The sequence below is a fragment of the Sciurus carolinensis genome, chromosome 9, assembly GCF_902686445.1.
Source record: "Sciurus carolinensis chromosome 9, mSciCar1.2, whole genome shotgun sequence".
In the NCBI taxonomy this organism is placed as follows: Eukaryota; Metazoa; Chordata; class Mammalia; order Rodentia; family Sciuridae; genus Sciurus; species Sciurus carolinensis.
The window spans coordinates 59588024-59607963 of NC_062221.1; the positions used below are offsets into that span (position 1 = coordinate 59588024).

The 19940-nt window shown below is 36.8% G+C and overlaps 1 protein-coding gene across 4 annotated transcripts in view; it reads left to right on the plus strand.

Moving 5' to 3' along the window:
* Tp63 (tumor protein p63) overlaps positions 1-19940 on the plus strand; it is a 215586-nt gene that overhangs the window by 68240 nt on the left and 127406 nt on the right. For all 4 annotated transcript variants that reach the window (XM_047563740.1, XM_047563739.1, XM_047563737.1 and 1 more), the window contains exons 2-3: positions 15357-15485; positions 16275-16407. In XM_047563740.1, the coding sequence (XP_047419696.1) occupies positions 15357-15485; positions 16275-16407 (262 nt within the window). The remainder of the gene's footprint in view (positions 1-15356; positions 15486-16274; positions 16408-19940) is intronic.

The following is a 19940-nucleotide window of genomic DNA, read 5'->3' on the forward strand; positions in this document are numbered from 1 at the left end:
TTGGTCTTATTAATGAAAATTAATCATGCTTTTTCAATTCCTAAGCTGTGTATTGCTTCTGTAAAATCTGAGATTTAGGCTGGATGATATTTGCTCTGCACTAGATTAACCCTTTCCTTTAGGGAAATGTTTATTTACTTTTAACCTTGAAATCAAATCCAGTTTTCAAAAGTCAGTTTTTACCTTGAGCTTAGGAAGGGAAGACATAGAATTAGTACTAATAGGAATATATATGCAGGGCATAAAATTAAAGAAATGTGTTCATGTGGGAAAAGAAAGTTTGCCATGAAACCTGCTATTTCAGACTCTAAAAAGCTGACACTGAAAATCAGTAGGATAGATAACAACTGAGAGGATACTCCAGTAGACAAAGGACATATAGTAGTAGAAAAATAGAAAGTGGTCATTTTTAAGAGAATATACTACAGGAATCTGTGCATAATGGACTTTGATCACTAAGCGACCATAGCCAATCCCCAGGGATGGTTTTGCAATGACCAGGGAGTGATGATGAAATAAGAGGATGAGGCTCCTGGGACAGGAGTGATCTGTGTTTATCTTTTGAACGAATGTTTTAAAGAGAAGAAATAAACCTGAGGATACTACATGAATAACATTAAACTGACTAAGGTTAAAGACCCTTGTCATGTTATATAGTAATTTTATGGTTACTATGGAAGAGTGTTTTATTGTCAAAGAAATATATAGGCCTAGAACATTTTAAAGTTAGCCAAGAACCATAGTGATTCAGTTTACCATGGGGGCAGAAAAACTAGGAATAGAAGACAAGTTTGGAGAGGTGGAAAAGGTGGCACAAATAATTTTTGAAGTTTACTATTAATTATTTACCCATACAAAATAAAACAAAAATACTCTAAGAATTATTTATAAAGAGAAAAGCATTTTTTTTATGCTTGGAATTCAACCCCAGGCCTTGTGCATATGCTCTGTCACCAGCCCAAGAAAGGTGTATTTAACAAAAATAAGAACATAAAGAATAAAGTGTTTGAATGCATGAATATCTCCAGGTTAAATGGTCTACGTGAAAAGTTCTGATGTCTCTCGGCCTCAGGCGTGACTGCAAGAAAAAGCAGAGACTTCTCCATTGCCAAACTGAAGAGCATGCATGGTAAGAAGAAAAGAGTGCTGAGACAAAAGCCACCAGTCCATGGAAAACAGTGCTCTCGTTTAGTTTGGTGGAAGTGAGAGGATTTGTTCTTCAGGAAGCCAGGCCTCTCCTGGCAATTGCAACTTCCTTTTATAAGACGTATACATAGCTAACTAAAGATAATCTGTGGCCATTTTTGAAAAGTCCAACCCACTCTTCAACTATAAGCTTCATGATACGTTCTGGCAGATCATGATATTCTGCTTGTTCTGTGTTTGCCCATCCTTTCTGCTTTGTGGCTGACCCTTTTGCATACCATTTATCAGAAATCTTTTTATATCCCCCAATTCATTATTATAAATATTCTATGTGACCAGTGAGCACATGTACCAGGTCCCTTCTTTATAATTCAAAATATTCATGATTACATATTTAATATTTGAGTTTTTAGTCAGGGTCAACAAACTTTTCCATAAAACACATAGTGCTTATGTTAAGTTTTGTAGGCTGGATTCTGTCACAACTATTGAAAGCCATCAGCTATACCTACGCAAATGAGCATTGCTTTAAAATCTTACAAGTTTGTTTTTGTGGCTAGAACTCTTTTTAAAAGAGAATGTGTTCTTGAACCAAATTTTCTGTAAGAACCTTTTCCATGGAATCATAATCTCTCTTCTTTCTGAACTTAAAAGAAACAAAATGACAAAACAAAACAAAAAATCTCCTTTCCTGTAATGTAGATACATTTTTAAAATAATATAATGCCTTGGGGACTGGGAATGTAGCTCAGTGGCAGAGTGTTTGCCTAGCATGTGCAAGACCCTGGGTTCAAGCCCACGGTGTATGTGTATATACAAAATGCTTTGTACACTACTGAATCTGTGACCAGCATGGTTTTGTCCTCTAAGTAGTATTACATAAAAGAAGTACTAGAAAAAGAAAGTGAAAAAAAAGTATAATTCTTTTTCTTTACTTTTAACATTTTCATTTTTCTCTGTCTGCAGGACATTAAAGACCCAGTTCATAACCTTGGGTAACACTTTCTTTTTCTTCATCTTTCTCTCCTGTGTTCATAAACTACAATCCACTCATCTCTCCTCCTCCAATCCCTGCCACAAATTCCCACCCCCAGCATATTTAGCCCACAAGGTTTTCATTTTTTCCCTTCCACCTTTGTCTCAGATCCCTTTATTTGGTAGATGGACTAAAATACCCTTGCTTCATCTGTTTGTTCTTCCCTCTTTCCCCTCCTCCATTCTCAGATACAAAATCAGACCATCAGGCCAAGCAGGGAGATTACAGATCACTGGTGGGAAGACCAAACCCCCTGAGCACCCCTGGTTTCACTTTTTTTATCCTGTTAAATATTATTTTATTATCATTGTTGACTTAAGCATATTTTATTTACTTGTGGAAAAAATACACAGTATGTAGAATGTGGTCAAGCTACACGACCTGAGAGGTCAACCTGTTCTAGCCCTTTTAGGTAGCATATCTGAAGTCAAGGGAGACAGGAAGCTGGGAGGAGGGGACAGAGAGAAGACCCCACCATTGCCACTCCTCCTTTTCTTAACCTCTGCCACCCAGCCCCTCCTGACAGATTGAGCCAACTCTCAGCGAAACAAAGCTGACCAAGCTGTGGCAGCCGCTCTGAAGTCACTCTGGTAACCACCTCCTGCCCATGGCTGACAGTTGGAGGGCTGAGAGCCCAGGGCTCTGTGTGTGTTCACCTTAGGTTCTAGAACCACCCTCATCTGCCTGCGGGAGATGGAAGCCCAGAAATGAAAGAGGTGATCGCCATCATATGGGGTCACCCTCAGAGAGCACTGACAGGGAAGATCTCCCAGGAGATTCAGAGACCTGAACTCAAGTTTGGGCAGAGATAGTTGGTGTCATAAAGAAGTTTGAAGAAGTCTCGGCCATGGTATCAGCTTACAGTGGACCTTCATCCCAGGTGTGGGGAAAGATTTGCCCAGATGAGTTGCCTGTTGTCTGCTGAGTGTAGAAAGAATTGGGACTGCTTGTGTAATCATTAGCAACAATAGGTTGTGGACCTCAAAATAATAGAATAATAAAATAGGAAGGAAGTTTAGTGACTGCATAGTAGCCCAATATTCCTTCCTTTAGACATAGGAGAGAAGAAACCTAGAGGAAGAGATTCCCCAGAGTTATCAGGCCAGCTGGCTCAGACAGAGAATATGGCCCTTCCTGTCAAGTATTTATATCTCTGCACAGCTCCTCATGATTAGAAAGGTTAACTTGGCACAGGACACAATGAGAAGCCTGGAGCTTTTTGCAAACACGGCTAAGAAGAGGGTACTGTGAACCATATGGACTTAGGTTCAGCTAGAAACTCGGTGGTGTTTTTTGTTGTTGTTTTGTCCTGGGGATTGAACCCAGGGTTGCTTCACCACTGAGCTACATTCCCAATTTTTTTTTTTTTTTAATTTTAAAACAGGGTCTTACTAAGTTGCTAAGGCTGTGTTCAAACTTGTGATCCTCCTGCCTCAGCCTTCCATGTTGCTGGGATTACAGGTGTGCACCACCATGCCTGCTTAGAATCTTATTTCCTAAAGCAGCTTCTTCAAACCACCTGGGAGGTGTTAGGCTTCACATGCCCAGACTTCTCTCACTGGAGTAAGGTATACTCGGCTGCCCAGGTGATTTTGATGTTTCTTTTCTCCACTTGGGAATCACCAGAGCTAGACAGCAATGACTCTTTACCTTACCACACCATAAAACCTGGCGGAACTTTCAACCTTTAAAAAAAATACTCGTTCCCTGATTCTGCGTTTTAAGATTCTGATTTAATTGCACTGGGGTCATGCTCAGCCATCTGTATTTTAAGCATACCAGGTATTCTAAAGCATTGTCATGTTTGAGAAATGCAGGGTGAAGGGAAACCTGGGAGCTCAAGCCTGGGATGTGACTGTAGCGAGAAAGTGGAAAGGTAAGCCGAGATAGAGCAGAGATCACTGAGGATGAATTAGTTTCGAGGAAGGCCATTGCTGCAGAGGATAGTGGGAAAGGAGGGGCTGAAAGCTGATGGACCTCCCCAGGAGAGACATGGGACTCAAATAGACTCAGGTGGAAGTACTGGGAGCCAGATTAAACAGAGGTTAGAAGGCGATCAGGGAAGACAGAACTACCCTCGCTAGGCTGCAGTACACTCGGTTTCCTCAGCAAGAAGGAAGGACAAAGGACGAATGACTCAGAAGGAAGTGTTTTGAATTGGCAGGTAAAGAAAAAATAATAATGGAGCTGTACTAGAAGAGGGAGTATATTTTTGCTAATAGCAACCCTTGGACCTTAGTCTCCTGTAAAATGAATGATAGAATCTTTGGACCAGAGGGTCTCAGAGTTCATCAGAGTCAACCGCCTCACTTCACAGAGGAGGAATTTGAGCCCCGGAGAAGGGGAGGCACTTGCCTAAGATCCCGTCCAGCGATGGTATCTGGCCCATAAGGCAGGACTCTCACCCCTGCCACAGACCTGATCTCTCTGACCTATGTCCATTCCTAGGAGAATGAGCACAGTGTGACAGTTAAAGATACAGGCTCTAGCCGGCCACAGTGTCACATGCCCTAATTCCAGCAACTCCAGAGGCTGAGGCAGGAGGATCGCAAGTTCAAGGCCAATCTGGGCAACTTAGCAAAAACCTTTCTCCAAAATTAAATTAAAAGGGGGGGTTGTGGGGATGTAGCACAGTGACAAAGTATCCCTGGGTTCAATCCCTGTACCAAAAAAAAAAAGGCTATTTAGCCATGTAGCCAGTCTGCCAGGCTTGAGTCTTCACTCCTCCCATTAAGTAGGTAGATTGCTTTGGGAAAGTTATTTAGCTCTCTTACCATACGGTTTTATTATAAAGTGAAGATTGTAATAGTAAAACTTTATGATGGGGTGTTGGAGGGATTAAATGAGTTAATCCACAAAGCATTTAGAACAATGTCCAGCATGTGGTATGTGTTTTATAATATTAATTGTAATTATTACACTGCACTCTTTTATTCAAGACTGATTCCTTTCTATTTGCTGATGGTTATTTAGAGACAATGCAGAATTATCAGGCACTCTTACTTTTTAAAAAATAAACAATTCTGAACATATTGTAATTTAGGCAAATCCTGAAGTCAAGTGTAATTTTTGAAAGTGCAGAGTTGTGGGTCTCACACCACCAGATTATTAGAAAAAGAATCTCTAGGAGGTAGGGACAGGGGATATGCATTTTCCAAATATACTCAAAGTGATTCTATTGACCTATAAAGTGTGATGCCTATTTTCCAAAGTACTCAAGTGATTCTATTGACCTATAAAGTGTGATGCCTATTACCCCATTCTGGAGAAGTGGGTAACCTTCTAAGGTAATGATACAAGACTTTCCCTCCCCCTATTTGGTAAGGTGCTATTCATATCCTCACTGATGTCAATGTGGAAATGAAGGTTTAAAGAAGTCAACTAGCTTACCCAAAGTCATCAACCTTGAAAATGGCAGATTAGGGACTCTGAAGCTATATCCTTATACAGAAGTCTCCATTCTCCTTCTCAGTTCTTTTGTCATCTTGAGCATTATCTCCTCTGTATAATGGGATAATTTTGGTATCCACCTCACAGGATGTTGTGAAATTAAACAGTGGCTCTCAGGCAGGTTCCACAAAGTACCCTGTTTGTGGAAGCAATCAGAAGGCACTATTGCTTCTGCTACAGATGTTGATTTTTCCATTTGTACCCTTCTTTTTTTTTTTTTTTAACACATTGAATTTAACATGCAACTATTTCACACCTACTCTGTGCCAGATAGTATGCTAGAATGTAAAGCCACAAAGGACAGAAACTCAATGATAGTTTTTTCGTCTGAGAACCAACCAGGCCTATGGATAGTATAGATTGAAAAACAAACAAAAAACAAATCTAGACCATATGACAAAATGTGATACTGATCAGAAAGGAACAAAAAGTGCTATCATGATTTAGTAAAAATAAAACTCATTCTACAAGGAGTTGTTAGGAAATATGACATTCTGGATAGCCAGGTCTTCTAGAAATTTGAAAATAAACTTTTTAAGTAGCAGTTTCTTTATTTTTTCCTTTCTTTTTTAAAGTATTGCAGGGTAGACACTTCTGAAAACACTGCGTACTTTCCTGCATTTTGGAACCAAGAACAGCAGGCATAAGTACATTTCTCTTGATCCCCCAGGACCTCCTTCAGGTCCTCACTGGTCGTGGTGTCATCCCTGAGTCCTTAGGCATTTCTGAGAAGTACCTATCTCTTGGTTCTTGTGTTTGGTCTTCATTTTTCTTTTCTGTTTTGTTGCAAAATATGCACTTTACTTTTTCTTCCCTGAGGTTATTATGTTATAACAAAAAGAAAGTTGGGGAGTTAGGTGAATGAAAGAGCACTTGCCTAGCATGAGCAAGGTTCAATCCCCAGCACCACCAAAATCAAAGAGAGTAGGAGTTGATTGAACGTGTATTTCCATACTAGCCCTAAGGCCATTCTACATGACTCTAAGAGCATTCATTCAACAAGTGTTTATGAATGCCCTGTTATTATGTCAGGGATTCTGTTCCATGTAGGAATACAAAGATACATCACGTATGTCTCTGTCTTCTAGTTTTCTTCATTCTACAGCTCTGTCATATGAAGGCCCAGGAAAATAATGTTTTTTCACTCCTAGTTCCTTACTTGTTAGAACAATAGACTTGTATATACAAAATGGAAGCACCATTTCAACATGGGTAAATTACATTAGAATTAACTGAGAACAAGACTATTAAGGCATACCTAACTGAGGCAGTGAAATCAAACAACAAAAAATAAAAATAGTGTACTTTTTCTTGGTGAGCGGAGTTTTGAACTGGACATTGACAAATGTAAAGAATTTGGAAATGCTGGTAGAGTTAAGAGGTCACAATCTGGAAAAACTAGAGTGTAAAAAGAAACACCTGTAGGATAAATCTGGTTGAATAATTTGGAAAATGGATTTGCCTAAAGGAATAAGGAGCAAAGACGTGACTAGATTTTTGTCAAGGGCACAAAGTTAGTGACTGTAAATTCTGAGTCAGGGAAGGGGTAACCTAAAGAAATGTTGTTTGGGGAAGACCGGTCCTCATATAGGTACATAGTTTGGGAAAAAATTCTGACAAAAGACTTAGTGGGAAGGAGAGTATAAGAGAAGGAAGCTATACTTCCTAACTATAGAGTTATTCTGTTTCTCTCTGAATAGAGAGAAATGTGGGTCATGACAGAGTCAAACTGAAAGCAATTGAATCTTAAGAAAGGTCATTGTGAGGGAAAAGTGTTCTGAAGATGAAAAGGAAGTCCACTAACTATGAGGGGCAGTAGAACAGAAGAGAAATAGGTATAGAATGGAGATTCTTTTAAGAATTTAACAGTTCAGTGATATGTAAAAAGGACTTTGTTGGCTATGATACTTTGTTGTTTAAATTGTGATAAATTGGAATATTAAGGCATAAGATATGCTCTAAATGCATTTTGACCTTTTATGTTTGTCAAGAGTGAGATTGACATACAGGTTTGAGCTGGGATGGATGGAGAGAGAAAAAAACCAACTGGTCATTTTTCAACAGGAAATTGAAATGGAAAAATTTCCATAAAAGGAAGGAAAGATATTAATAGGTCTGATTTAGAGCAGGTGAGTGATTTGGGAAGGTGGATTTAAATCAAGCCCATGGATATATTTAGTCCTCCAGGACCCTTAGAAGCTATTGGGTGCTATGACGAGGTAATGTACTGAAATACATCAAGGTATACATTGGCATCTTTAAAACACAATCTGACAATATCAGTAATGATTATAATAGCAGAGAAAATTCAAAGATGTGAATGGTTTCTGAACTAAAAATGTAAAGGATTTATATGGTTTAGAATGTGCCTAGGGCCAATTAAAAGACATTTTATCTAGAGAGATTTAGGTGAGAAAGGCTTAACTAATAATTCAATGAGTTGATAGGTTTGATGGATGGATGGGTGATGGATGGATGGGTGATACATGGATGGATGTGTGAATGAATAGAAGAAGCAAAAGTCATATTCAGAGTCCTGAAGCACTTTCATCTAAGGATTGGGGATGCTGTCAGAGTATTTGGGTGGTAAGTTTCCCTTGAGTACTAGTAAAATCAGGTGTGTGTGTTTTTATGCAACATTTGAGAATCAGCTGCTTCTGTGACAATGAGAATCTGCAAAAGGACTAGACTTTCTCTAAATATATTTCAACTACCATTACTAGTTTTCCTATGCCATTTTCTGCTCATCTTGTTGAAACAGGAAGGCCATTGTGATGAGACAAAATTAGTAAATTATTTTGTATAGAAAAACATCCTTCTTAAAAAAAAAAAGCTTGTGTTACAAGTTCTATGATGAATGAAAATTAGAACTCATACAAGCTATTTGATTAATCATGAATGTTAAGTAGTACAATCTTCAATTTAAATCCCAACTTTATCATTTACTTAGCTGAGTGACCTTGACTAACTTCCTTATTCTCTCTGAGTCTAGAGGTCATCATATATAAACTGGAAAAGCAGGTCCTGTCAAGTGAAATCTGCCATAATCAATGGCAATCTTTCCTGCTAATCACCAGGCAAATAGAGCACAAACCAAAATGATCTGTGTATGTTGGGACCTTAGGAGGTGGAGCACAGAAGTTTGTGACAAAAAGGTAAAAATGGGACACATTCAAAGGTGCTCTACATTTTAACAGTTAACTATGAAAACTTCCAAAAAGAAAAAATCAAGATCATATTTATAACTACTACTTTCACATAACTGTCTAGAATAATGTAGTGTTGAATCATTTATACATAAAAACCTTTATTTGAAATACCTTATTAGAGAGAGGCCGCATTGAATTCACAGATGATTTGTTTTTAATCTGCAGAATTACATTACTCTTAAAAATGGCTTTCAGAAGCATCGATGATAGTAAAACAATTAGGAAGAGATGGATTTTGAATATCATCTTTGTATTTTAATATAATTTAATTTTAAATTTAAAAATCGGTTTGGAAAATTCCAGAAATTTTAACATTCTCTTTCTGATTATAACATTTCTGCTTTCATTAGCTGACATCCCAGCACAACAATGGATCTAGGACCAGTATCCTGACCTCAGCTTTTCTTTGAAACGAAAGAGCAAGACTAGATAAGCTCTATCTAAGGATACTACCAACTTTGACATAATGTGAAATACTCAAAGGTGTAGACTCAAACGTGACCCCATCTGCCCAATGGGAATGTGAGCAGTAGTGTGAGCCAGCTGGCAAGGAGACTCCTACAGGAAACTGGGGATTCCTGCTGCCATATTTTCCCTCTATCAGAATGACTGATACCCTGTTGAGGGGCCTGAGGCAGGAAATCTAGTAGCAGCAATGAGCCTCTGATACTCTTCACTACTAAATACTGTTCTATTTTGTTAGATTAATTAGGGCATGTTTGTATAGAATCAAGTGTATCTCTAGTTTTGAAAGGGGTGTAGATAGGTTTCTGTAAATAAAAAAAAAAAAAGAATATTCTCTTATTTATCACATCCAGGTATCAAAGTCTGGGCAATTCACGATGAGACTTGGCATCTGATGAACAAATTTATTCTTATTGTACTTTGGGGTAAAAAGCAGGTTTAAGTACAACATACATGAGGTGAATTGATTTTTCTTTGTTTCAGCTTTTCTATCCATTAAATATGAAAAAAAAACTGAACTAGAGGGTCTCTATAGATCATTGGTTCCAAAACTCATCTGTAAAACTAAGGTTGTTTGGGACTCTGAAATTTCACAGATCTGGATATTTGCTCCTGCTCTGTAAAACACTCAAAGTGAGACAGATGTGGGTGATGACTTCTAGAAAGAACAGGGAAAGGCAGGAGGGGATGCAGACTGTGAGTAGAGTTCCTTGCTATTTCCAGTACCTTCTGCAGAGAATAGGGTTCTTTGATGAATTAATATGGAATGAAGGATAGTTCATTCAGGAAAAACAAGCTTTTGAAAAGGAAAAAACATTTTCTTCAGATTTTCTAACTTTGGGTGTGACTGGTTTGACAAAATGCTTTGAACAGACATTGTTCCACAAGTGAAATGATGCTGAGATTCCTTGGAGATGGATGGGGTTTCATCACTTTTCTGCACAATGGCACCATTTGATCTCTTTCTTATCCATATTTGATCTCTATTCCTGTTTGTATGATGAACCAAAGAGTAGAAAAATTAGCATTGGATTTGCAAAGGAGAGACCTTGAATCTCTCCTAACCTAGACCGTTGGCCTTGCCTTTCCTTTCAAATCTGCACCCCCTCGCTGTTTTTTTTTTTTTTTTTTTTTTTTTTTTTAGTGAAATCATGCTCAGAGCCCTAGTGTGCATAAGAGAAGCAAAACCCAAACTTCTTGGTAATAAGGAGGGGTATCTGGAGTTCCCTCATTGCTGGCTGTTTTATAAAACAATTTGTAGAGCACTGATCAATTCCAAACCATACCCTTGTTTTTATAAAAGCCCCCTTGAGAGCTTAAGGCCCTAAAGGGAAAGTTGCCACTGGATGTGGCAAGTGAGACAAAGGTGATCCAGAAGAAAGAGAGGTGATGAGGCATTGTTTGGGTTCAAGGACATAGGTGGAAGATTGTTTGAAGAGAAATGAAGGATAACACAAGTTTAATACGATTACTTTCATGTGACACTGTTACAAATTTAACAGATCTTTCTAATACATCCTTATTAGTTTAATTTATCAGGTACAAATTATGTAGCACTTGTTCTAAGAGAACTAATGCCTTGGTGACTAGACACTAAATAAAAAAATGTATAGCACATTATTTCAAGTCAGTCTGTCAACCACCTTCTGTAGGAAACAGAGTTGAAGACACCAAGGTTCAGAGATATTAACTAATTTGGTTATGCCACTAGAGCCTTAAGAAACATAAAACTATAAGACAGTTTTGAGAGGGGTTGTGTCCTCAAATTATTTAAAATCCTGTACAGTATTTGTTATACAAGCAAAACAGAATAAACTAGCATTGATGAGGTGAAGCAAAAGTTTGGGAAAGTTCAAAGGAGAAAGACTATAGTTCAAATGAGGGTCTAGGAAGCACTTTTGGAGAAGGCACTGAGGCTGGGATAAAGGGGAAAGGCAGCAGGGTATAGATGCTTACCCAGTGTCGCTTTCTAGGAAGCTGAGGTTGGAAGAGTGTGGGGGATCTGCCAAGTTTTCATAGCTGGCTAGAGGTGACATTAAATAAGGATGGTCTTCAGGGGTCAGACTGAAATGAGGGAGGAAAGTCACATAAAGCAATGGCAAAGCAGAGTGGAGAGAAATGAAAACTTCGCCTTGGAGATCCACGTAAGAATTGGCATGAGGCTGTGGAACCAAGACTTGCTTTCTTCTGCTCTAGAGATATGACAGTGTCTCCCGTTTGTCGCTTTTTGAATCTGCTCCATGCTTTTTGTTATGTAAGACCTAGGTCACATTAACCATCAGTCTCTTTAGAAACCACAACTAAATATCTGCCAACTTAAAAACTCTTACATTTGTCATATGGAATCACACACGGAATAATGCCATTGCTGAGAGTCTAATTTGAGTTGCCCTGGTTACCTTCTACTGCTCACCTGGATGCTAGGCTACCAGTTTTGGTGTTTAGGTCTTTGGGTGTTGGGGGTGGACTTGGGGGTCCATGTACATGACTGCTGACATGAAAGTTGATTTGCATTCTGGGGTTTGGATAATTCACATGTTTACCTCCCTTTTTACCACTGGTTAGGAAAAGTCTTTATTTTTCCTACTTCTTTCTACTTCAGTTTAATCTAAAGACAAATGTTAGTGCAAATAAAACATATTTGAAAGTGTCATCTGAGGATTTTATAATTTTCACTTCAGTAATAAATCCATTAATTTCCATTTCCTTCTTACTTACTAATTACAATACATAAATTGAGTCTGCCCTGCTTCTAAAGATAAAATAAAATTAACTTCCTTTTAATTTAAAGATATCAGGTTTCAAGATACTCTTCTAATTATAGGTAAATTTTCTAGATGTGGTCATGAGAGAGACACTTACTCTCGTTTTCATCATTTGACTTTCTCATTTCATTCTCCTATCTCTGTTTTGTGACCTAATAAAAGCTTCTAGTTTCCTTTTCCTTCATTCCTGTCCTAGCTCTTCTTCCTGCCCCTCCAGTCTGGATCCCATGCTAGATTTCAGTTTCCTTACAACTTGTTCAGGGGGAAAATGGGGTATGGTTCTTTCTCCTGTATCTTTCCCTCCTTTAATAACTGATAGAAACCAGAGAGAAACATAGAACTGAGAATACTGGATCCATGAAAAAGTCACATTCCCTAATCTCACCCACATCCTGAAACCTTGCCTTCCTCTTTGACCACTACTCAGTGACTGATCCTGCCATTTCAGCAGCTAACTTTGCCTACCTCCATCTCATCAAGAAACTTATGTCATCAGCCATGACTTCTATTTATTTTCTATGAAAACATTGAAATGTACATGTCATCTTCTTTCCTTCCTCTTAGAATGAAGGGTCAAGGGGTTTCAATTCTAGACACATTCTCCACTTAAGCCCTCAGACTCCTTCCTGCATGCCTCTTCCAGGACCCTTCTCCACACCATTCCCTTTCTTTCCAATATCTTGAATTTTTCATTTGTTCTTCTTTACCTTTTTGGGCATAATCATCTATACCAAGAACATTTCCTTTATACCTCTGGATATTCCTCAAAGCACTGAATTTTTTGTGCCATCATTAATAAATAGAAAGTTCAAGTATCAAGGTGGCTAATGACTTTTTAATGTCAAATCTGTTTTTTGGGTCTTATTTTCTTGAATCCCTTAGTAGTGATGATAATTTTTATAACTATTTTTTACCTTGGTTTCTAAGATACCCTATACTTCTCAGTTTGCTAGTTCTCAGATTCTCCAAATGGGGTCCCTCCTCTCCTTATTGTATGTTCTGTCTGATTCATTTTCATCCTGTAATAAGGATTTATGTTTCCAAACACCAAGTCCATTTTTCTGACTAAAGTTTAAGACTTATTCAATAGTCAATTTTATTTTTTATATATCCCATAGGTATTTCAGACTCCACATGCAACTCATAGATTCTCCTCCTTCTCCATGCCAAATTTCAAACTGTCTTCAGTGGAATTATCAGTCACTCTGTTCAAGCAAGCTAGAAATGTGTTTGACTCTTTCTTTTCCCTCCAGTAGTAACAAACCCATACTTATTTAACCTTTTCCACTAATGATTTCATTTGTCTCCATCTTCTCCATCCCTGCTGATTCTATTCTACTGTTGTCTTAGCTGGGCTGGTGAAGCAGCCTCCTAAATAACCCACGTTGGCCATGAACTGTCATGTTAATATAAAACCTTCCTCCGTAGACCCTCTATATTGATCAACATTGATCAATACAGAGCATATTCTAAATGTGTCCATCTCATGTGTCAAATCCTTTAATAGCATGGAGGTAGATTTACTACCCTACATATGTGATGTAATTGTAGAGAATGAAATTCACACTACACAATGAGCATATATAAGCCTAAGGATTTATGAATAAGATCAGTGGATTTTATCAATGTCATTATTATGTAGTGACAGATATAATGGTTTTTACAGCTCTTGGGAAAACTGGGTAAATGATTCAAGATACCTCTCTGTGCTTTTATTTATTACAACTATATTGAATCTACAGCTATCTCAAAAAGTTAAAAATATCTTCTGAATATACCTTTCAATACAAGTATTAAAGTACTCAAACACTTTTTAATGTAACATCTAAGTTTCTATTTTTCTCTCCTGCTCCATCTCGCAATATTATCTGTCCCAAATTTTATACCTTACTAACAGAGTCCCTTGGCAATTTCTTACATGCACCAAACTACTTTTCATTTTAGTATTTTGTTTATGCAACTGCCTCACAACACCCACTCTGTATCATTGGTTCTTACCTGGCCTGGCTAGTTTCATCTCATCATCTGTTAATTTCCTTAGTCCTGAAGATAAGTTTACATGTTTCATCTTTGTTTTTACAGTACTGGCTATACTGTTAATCATATCTAGCAGAGGCTTGTTTTCCTGCTTATTTCTACACTGTGACCTCCCCGAGGTGTGGGACAGTCCTAATTCACTTTCTATTTCTAGTGCCATTATGCATCCTGGAAAACAATAAGTGTTCTCTATATGTGTAATTTGAGCAAATGAATGCACTATTTCAGGTAGCTTAGAAATTTATTATTAATAAATCCAATACTATTATGTTACTAGACTAGAACATACATTTAAAAATTTAAGATGATGATTGATTATCTTGGGGTACTATTTATTTAATTGTTTATAATATGAGCAATAATGATTAAAAGCTTAGCCAATTTTAGTCCTGGAGTAAAACAAGTCCACTTGGTAGTTCATCACTACTAAGATGATCTGCATGGATAATAATATTCAGATTTGGAGACTGTGTCATCTGAGAAAGCTAGTGTTTCACTTCAGGTATGTGGGGAACAGAGTTTTAAAAATGTTTAAGTAAAAAATATGAAGATCTAGGAGCAAAATGAAGCAAACAAAAATGTTATTAATTTGCAGTGTTCGATTGCTTGCTTATTTATCTCTTAGTCTAACATAGAATTCTAAACTCTAATTAACCACTTACACACACACACACACACACACACACACACACCAAAGGTGCTAGTGATTTAAGTTTGGGTCTGGAGGTTTGAGTTTATTGTCCCTGAGTGTGATGCTAAGATGGTAGTAATGGAAGGGGTGATTAACCTGAAGGTGAAGTTCTCTGAGCTCATTTCTATTTCCTAATTCTACTTCTTACCTGCTAGAGGCAGAATGAGCAGATAAGCAGTTGAGACACTTATAAAATGGGTTTAATAATAGGTCAGACTTGCTGTCAAATTTAATGAGGGAATGTTTATTTTCTTTTTGAGATCTGCAGAACACAGATGTTGGACCAGGGAATGATAGCACATAACAACATTATTAATTAAGAAAGACGAATTTGATAAAAGGGCTGATTGTCTAGCATGGGAAGTCTGTCTGAGTTTATAGCCAAATGGATCCACAGTGCTTCCTAAAGAAACACCATTGTGCAACTTGAAAAATGTACTATGTATACCTATATGATTTTATAGACTTCCTTGATGTTTTGATAAAACATTTTAATTTAAATATTCTGTATCATAATTGTAGAAATATAATCCTAACTTCATTTTTGTCCTTTTTAGCTTTGTAGAAACCCCAGCACATTTCTCTTGGAAAGAAAGTTATTACAGATCCACCATGTCCCAGAGCACACAGACAAGTGAATTCCTCAGTCCAGAGGTTTTCCAGCATATCTGGGATTTTCTGGAACAGTAAGTATCAAATAAACAAGAATATGTTGTATTTGAACCATTAAAGATAGGTAAATATGAATAGTGAAAATATAACTCACTACAGCATGTTTCTAGAATTAGTAAAAAATTAATGTTGTCGTGGAAATTTCTTGCCTCCAATATTATCTCTGTGTTCAAAATCTTGTGGCTATTTGTTCAGTTTCCAATCACAAAAGATCATTATTATTCCAAAGAGATAAAATTTTGAAAGTCTATAAGGATCTCCTGAACAACCCAAAATCACTTCTAAAGTGTCTCTCTGATACTCAAAATCTACTCCTCCTTTGTCTTGAAGACTTATATCCAATGTTACAATGCAATTATCACCTGAGAAGGTTAAAACACCCAATTTTGTTGATCATTCTTCTCTTGCTATGAAAAATGTTATTAGATCTTTATTTAAAGCTAGCTTGAATAAGTAATAAATTAAGGAGATGGTTGAAGAGAATATCAGCGCACTGAGAATCCTGCAGGATAGGGTATAAAATACTTTATCACTGATCCATCTCTCCTGTCCTGCATTACATCCAGCAATTCTTTGAAGAGTGCAGGGGTCATGATTCCCATTTAACAAATAGGATTTAGATTTAAACTGCTTGAAATTATACATCTGGTAAAGACTGAGCCAGGATTCAAACTCTTCTGACTCTCAACAAGTAATGACCTTGCAAACTTTGAAGTAGAAAGCACTCATTGTTACCAACTTGGTGAGTGTATTTTAGTCCATTCCCAGGACTAATGCACATTTTTTTCTTTCTATTATGTTAGGCCTATATGTTCAGTTCAGCCTATTGACTTGAACTTTGTGGATGAACCATCAGAAAATGGTGCAACAAACAAGATTGAGATTAGCATGGACTGTATCCGCATGCAAGACTCGGACCTCAGTGACCCCATGTGGGTGAGTGGCCTGAATTTACTCTTTAATCAGTAGGCCATGCTGTACTCAACTCTATAAATCCTGTTTTTATTAAAGGTATCTAAAAAGGCAGATGGATCCAAATAGATAAGACCTTTGGAAAGAACAAATTTATTCAGTCAAGGCATGATTAGTAGTAGTTCATGGATTCTGGATTTGCCTTAACTCTCTATAATGTGTGGGTATGAGGTTGGAAAGAATCCTTTGCATATTTTATATGAGTTGTCTAATGTCAATCCCAACTTAGAGCAGATGATACCACTCAAGATTTTCCAGATGGGAGAGACAAGGAAAGAAAGAGCATCTAGATCTAATTCTAGAGCACTTTTCACTATGGCAAACAACCCTTCTCATTGAACTCACTTTTGATGAAGGAGGAGAAAGTCAATTCTATACACGTACACAGATTTGAGAACCTGGTAACACAGTAAGAAGAAAGAAGATAACTGAGATAAAGATAAGTTTTTCCTGGCTTTACTACTGAGTCACTCTTGACCTTTGAACTCAGTTTCTCATTTATGAACTGGTTCCCTTATATGTCACATAACTCCTAGATAAGCTAAGGAGCATAATGGGTTAATGATAACAAATATACTTTTCTGAGATGTGTAGGTGACTTAGATAAAATTGACTGTTTATACTGTAGATAGTGTTGATGGATTTTCTTCTTTTTTAAAAAAATCATTTATTCATTATATAAATCTTGCTATTTTTATATTAAAAATTCTATAAAAATGGGGTAAAGAGCTAGGAAGCGTGTGGGGTGTTCTAGAATGCCTGTTGACATAACTAATGAGAATTCTTAGAAAAGGCTTGTCTTTCTTATTTGATATAAGATTTTATTTATTTTCACTATAAAACCCTTTTTGGCATAAAATATATTTCTTAATATTGGGAGAAAGTAAAGTGGGAAAAGAAAGAGAAAACAACCTCTGTAAATACAGTGACATTTTGTCACTAAATTGATGTAGAAAAAATACATTATGTCATTGGCCCCTTTAATTTCAATACAGATCTTCCCAGTTATCCTTGGACTACTGAAGTTGTCAGATAATCCCAGTGTTAGGCCATTCAAGGTCCTGGGATATATTATAAGTGAACGTGAAGATGTGTAAACTCTTATTTGACTGTCTGTATCTTAACAATTAGGACATTCTCAGTTCACATAAAATATTGCATTTTGATGAGTAGTAGATGCCTTGGCAAAACTGTCTTTGTATTTTCTGTAGATATTTTCTAATATGACTCTTGGATTCATAGCAGTAGATAAAAATTTATAAGTTTAACATGAAGAATCACAAGCTTTTAAAGTTTTTTTTTTCTATCATTATTATCTTTTTACATACTGAATCATGTGGCTTCTTAAAGTATCATGCTGTTTTTAACTTCTTTGTATTCTTGGAAATGTTCTTCCTAAAAATACCATTTCCATTTTTCTCTGCTCTCTCTCTAGTTCTTATCTGTCCCTCATCGTCCTATTTGCCCTCCTTCTCTGTGAATCCCTTCCATACACTTTCCCACCAGTCTGAATTGTTTATTTCTCTGTTTCCAAAGGTCAGGGACCCTATTTCATCATGCCTAGTGCTTGAGGTTATATACTAGGTCTCTATAATAGGGGATTCAGGAACAGCTAGGAAAAATGAAATAGGGTGAAGGAAACAAAATAGGGCACTTGGGGCAATGGTATTGGAAGGTATATGAAACTAGAGTGAGAATGAACTTGACTGAATAAACAAGCTTGCCTATCTGTGGTGGCCCTGTTTTTGTCTCCAAAGAAGAGAGGCATTTCTTCATGAATTACATTTCTATGTGAATCCTAGGTCTTCCCTTGTCTTAGAACTGTTCCAATATCTTCATATCATGTGTGTCTACATGTGACTGTCACAGAGATGAGGCTAGACCACAATAGTCCTTGGCAGCAGAAGCAACAAAAAGGTAGACCTGCTCAGGATGTTACTAATTAGCATTCCAGTTTGTAAATTAAAAGGCTCCTCTTAGATTCCTAGTCCTTCTACCCTGTTGCTACAAATGGTGTGAGGAGTTTTTCTTCCATTACTTAATAGCAGATTTTCTCTTTTTTTTGTGTGTATAACCTAATTGCTAAACAGTTTCCAAAGGCTGCTCATAAATTATTTTCCTCTTCAATATAATATTTTTAATAAGTTGGGAAACTCAGCCAAGCATTCTCTTCCTATGCAAGAAACATAACTCTATGAACATGAAAAGACATGTCAGATTATTAATGACAGAAATATTGAAACTGGGAAATTCATTCCCTTTTGTGCTGATTTTTTATATAACCTTTACCTTAATAACTAGTCATGAAATGGAATCAAAGTGTTTTATTCTGATTAACAAAGGAGAGTTGAAATGAATTACAGGGAATTGTCTGTGTGTCTTCTTAATTAATATCACTGAGAAAGTAGTTCTTTGGAACAGTAAATGAAGGTGAGTGAAGTTTCTCAAAAAATCCTGTTTTAATTTATCTTTTCAAGACCTTGTTGGTTTTTGAGTTTGTAACATAATAAATTATATCTCAGCTTTGTATTACTTGTGAACTGTGCAAGCATGACTGTCCTATTTTCAAGAGATGAACAATGATATTAACACTTAGATGTCCTGAAATGATCGGTACTGGCCATGTCACTCTTAATTTGTATATTCCCTGAACATGGAGGGAAACCCTTTAAGGCTGCATTATATTTTTCCCTAAGAAGTTGAGTGATAATTACCTAGTGATCTGTTTTTGCAAATCCTTGTTGCACTTTCCCAGATATATGTGAAGGGCCCCACCCCTACATATCAACAGGTCAATATCAAGATACCTGGAAAGGCGTAGGCTGTAGCACCTGGCATAATACCCTGCTTCTTACATGATGTAGATTTACATGCTTTTGATCGTGCATGCTGATATAACCACAATGATTATTTAGCACCTACTGTATGCTATGATCTTTATGATGCAGATGAAAAAATCACAGTCTCTTACTTTACAAAGACAGTAATACAGCATTAAAGGCAAATGTGCATAAAATTACCTACAAAAGCAACTCAGATATATGTATATTTTGAAAAGATGCATTAAAAAGTATTGATTTCTTCTACCTGAGAAAGACTGGCAGTAGTTTAAAGAGAAGGTGATTTTTATGGACACCTTGAAGTATGACTAAAATTGATCAAATCAGGGAAGGGAAAAAGTAGTCCAAGTTTGGATAACTGTTGTTATAAAAGTATAAAAACTTAGAAGTTTTAAAAGATAAGACTGAAAAATTTGACTAAATTTTTTATATAAAAAATAATACAAACTTTAAAAATTATAATTAATGATGAAGGTTTAATAATCCTAATAAAATGAATGCTTAAAAATTAATACAAGAAAGTTGAATGCCCCTCCAGGGGCAACAGGTATTCAACACATGAAGAATATACAAATGTTCAATGGACATAATTTTTTTCAACTTCTCAACAATATAAATTTTACAATACAAATACAAATTTTATGGGTTGAAACAATA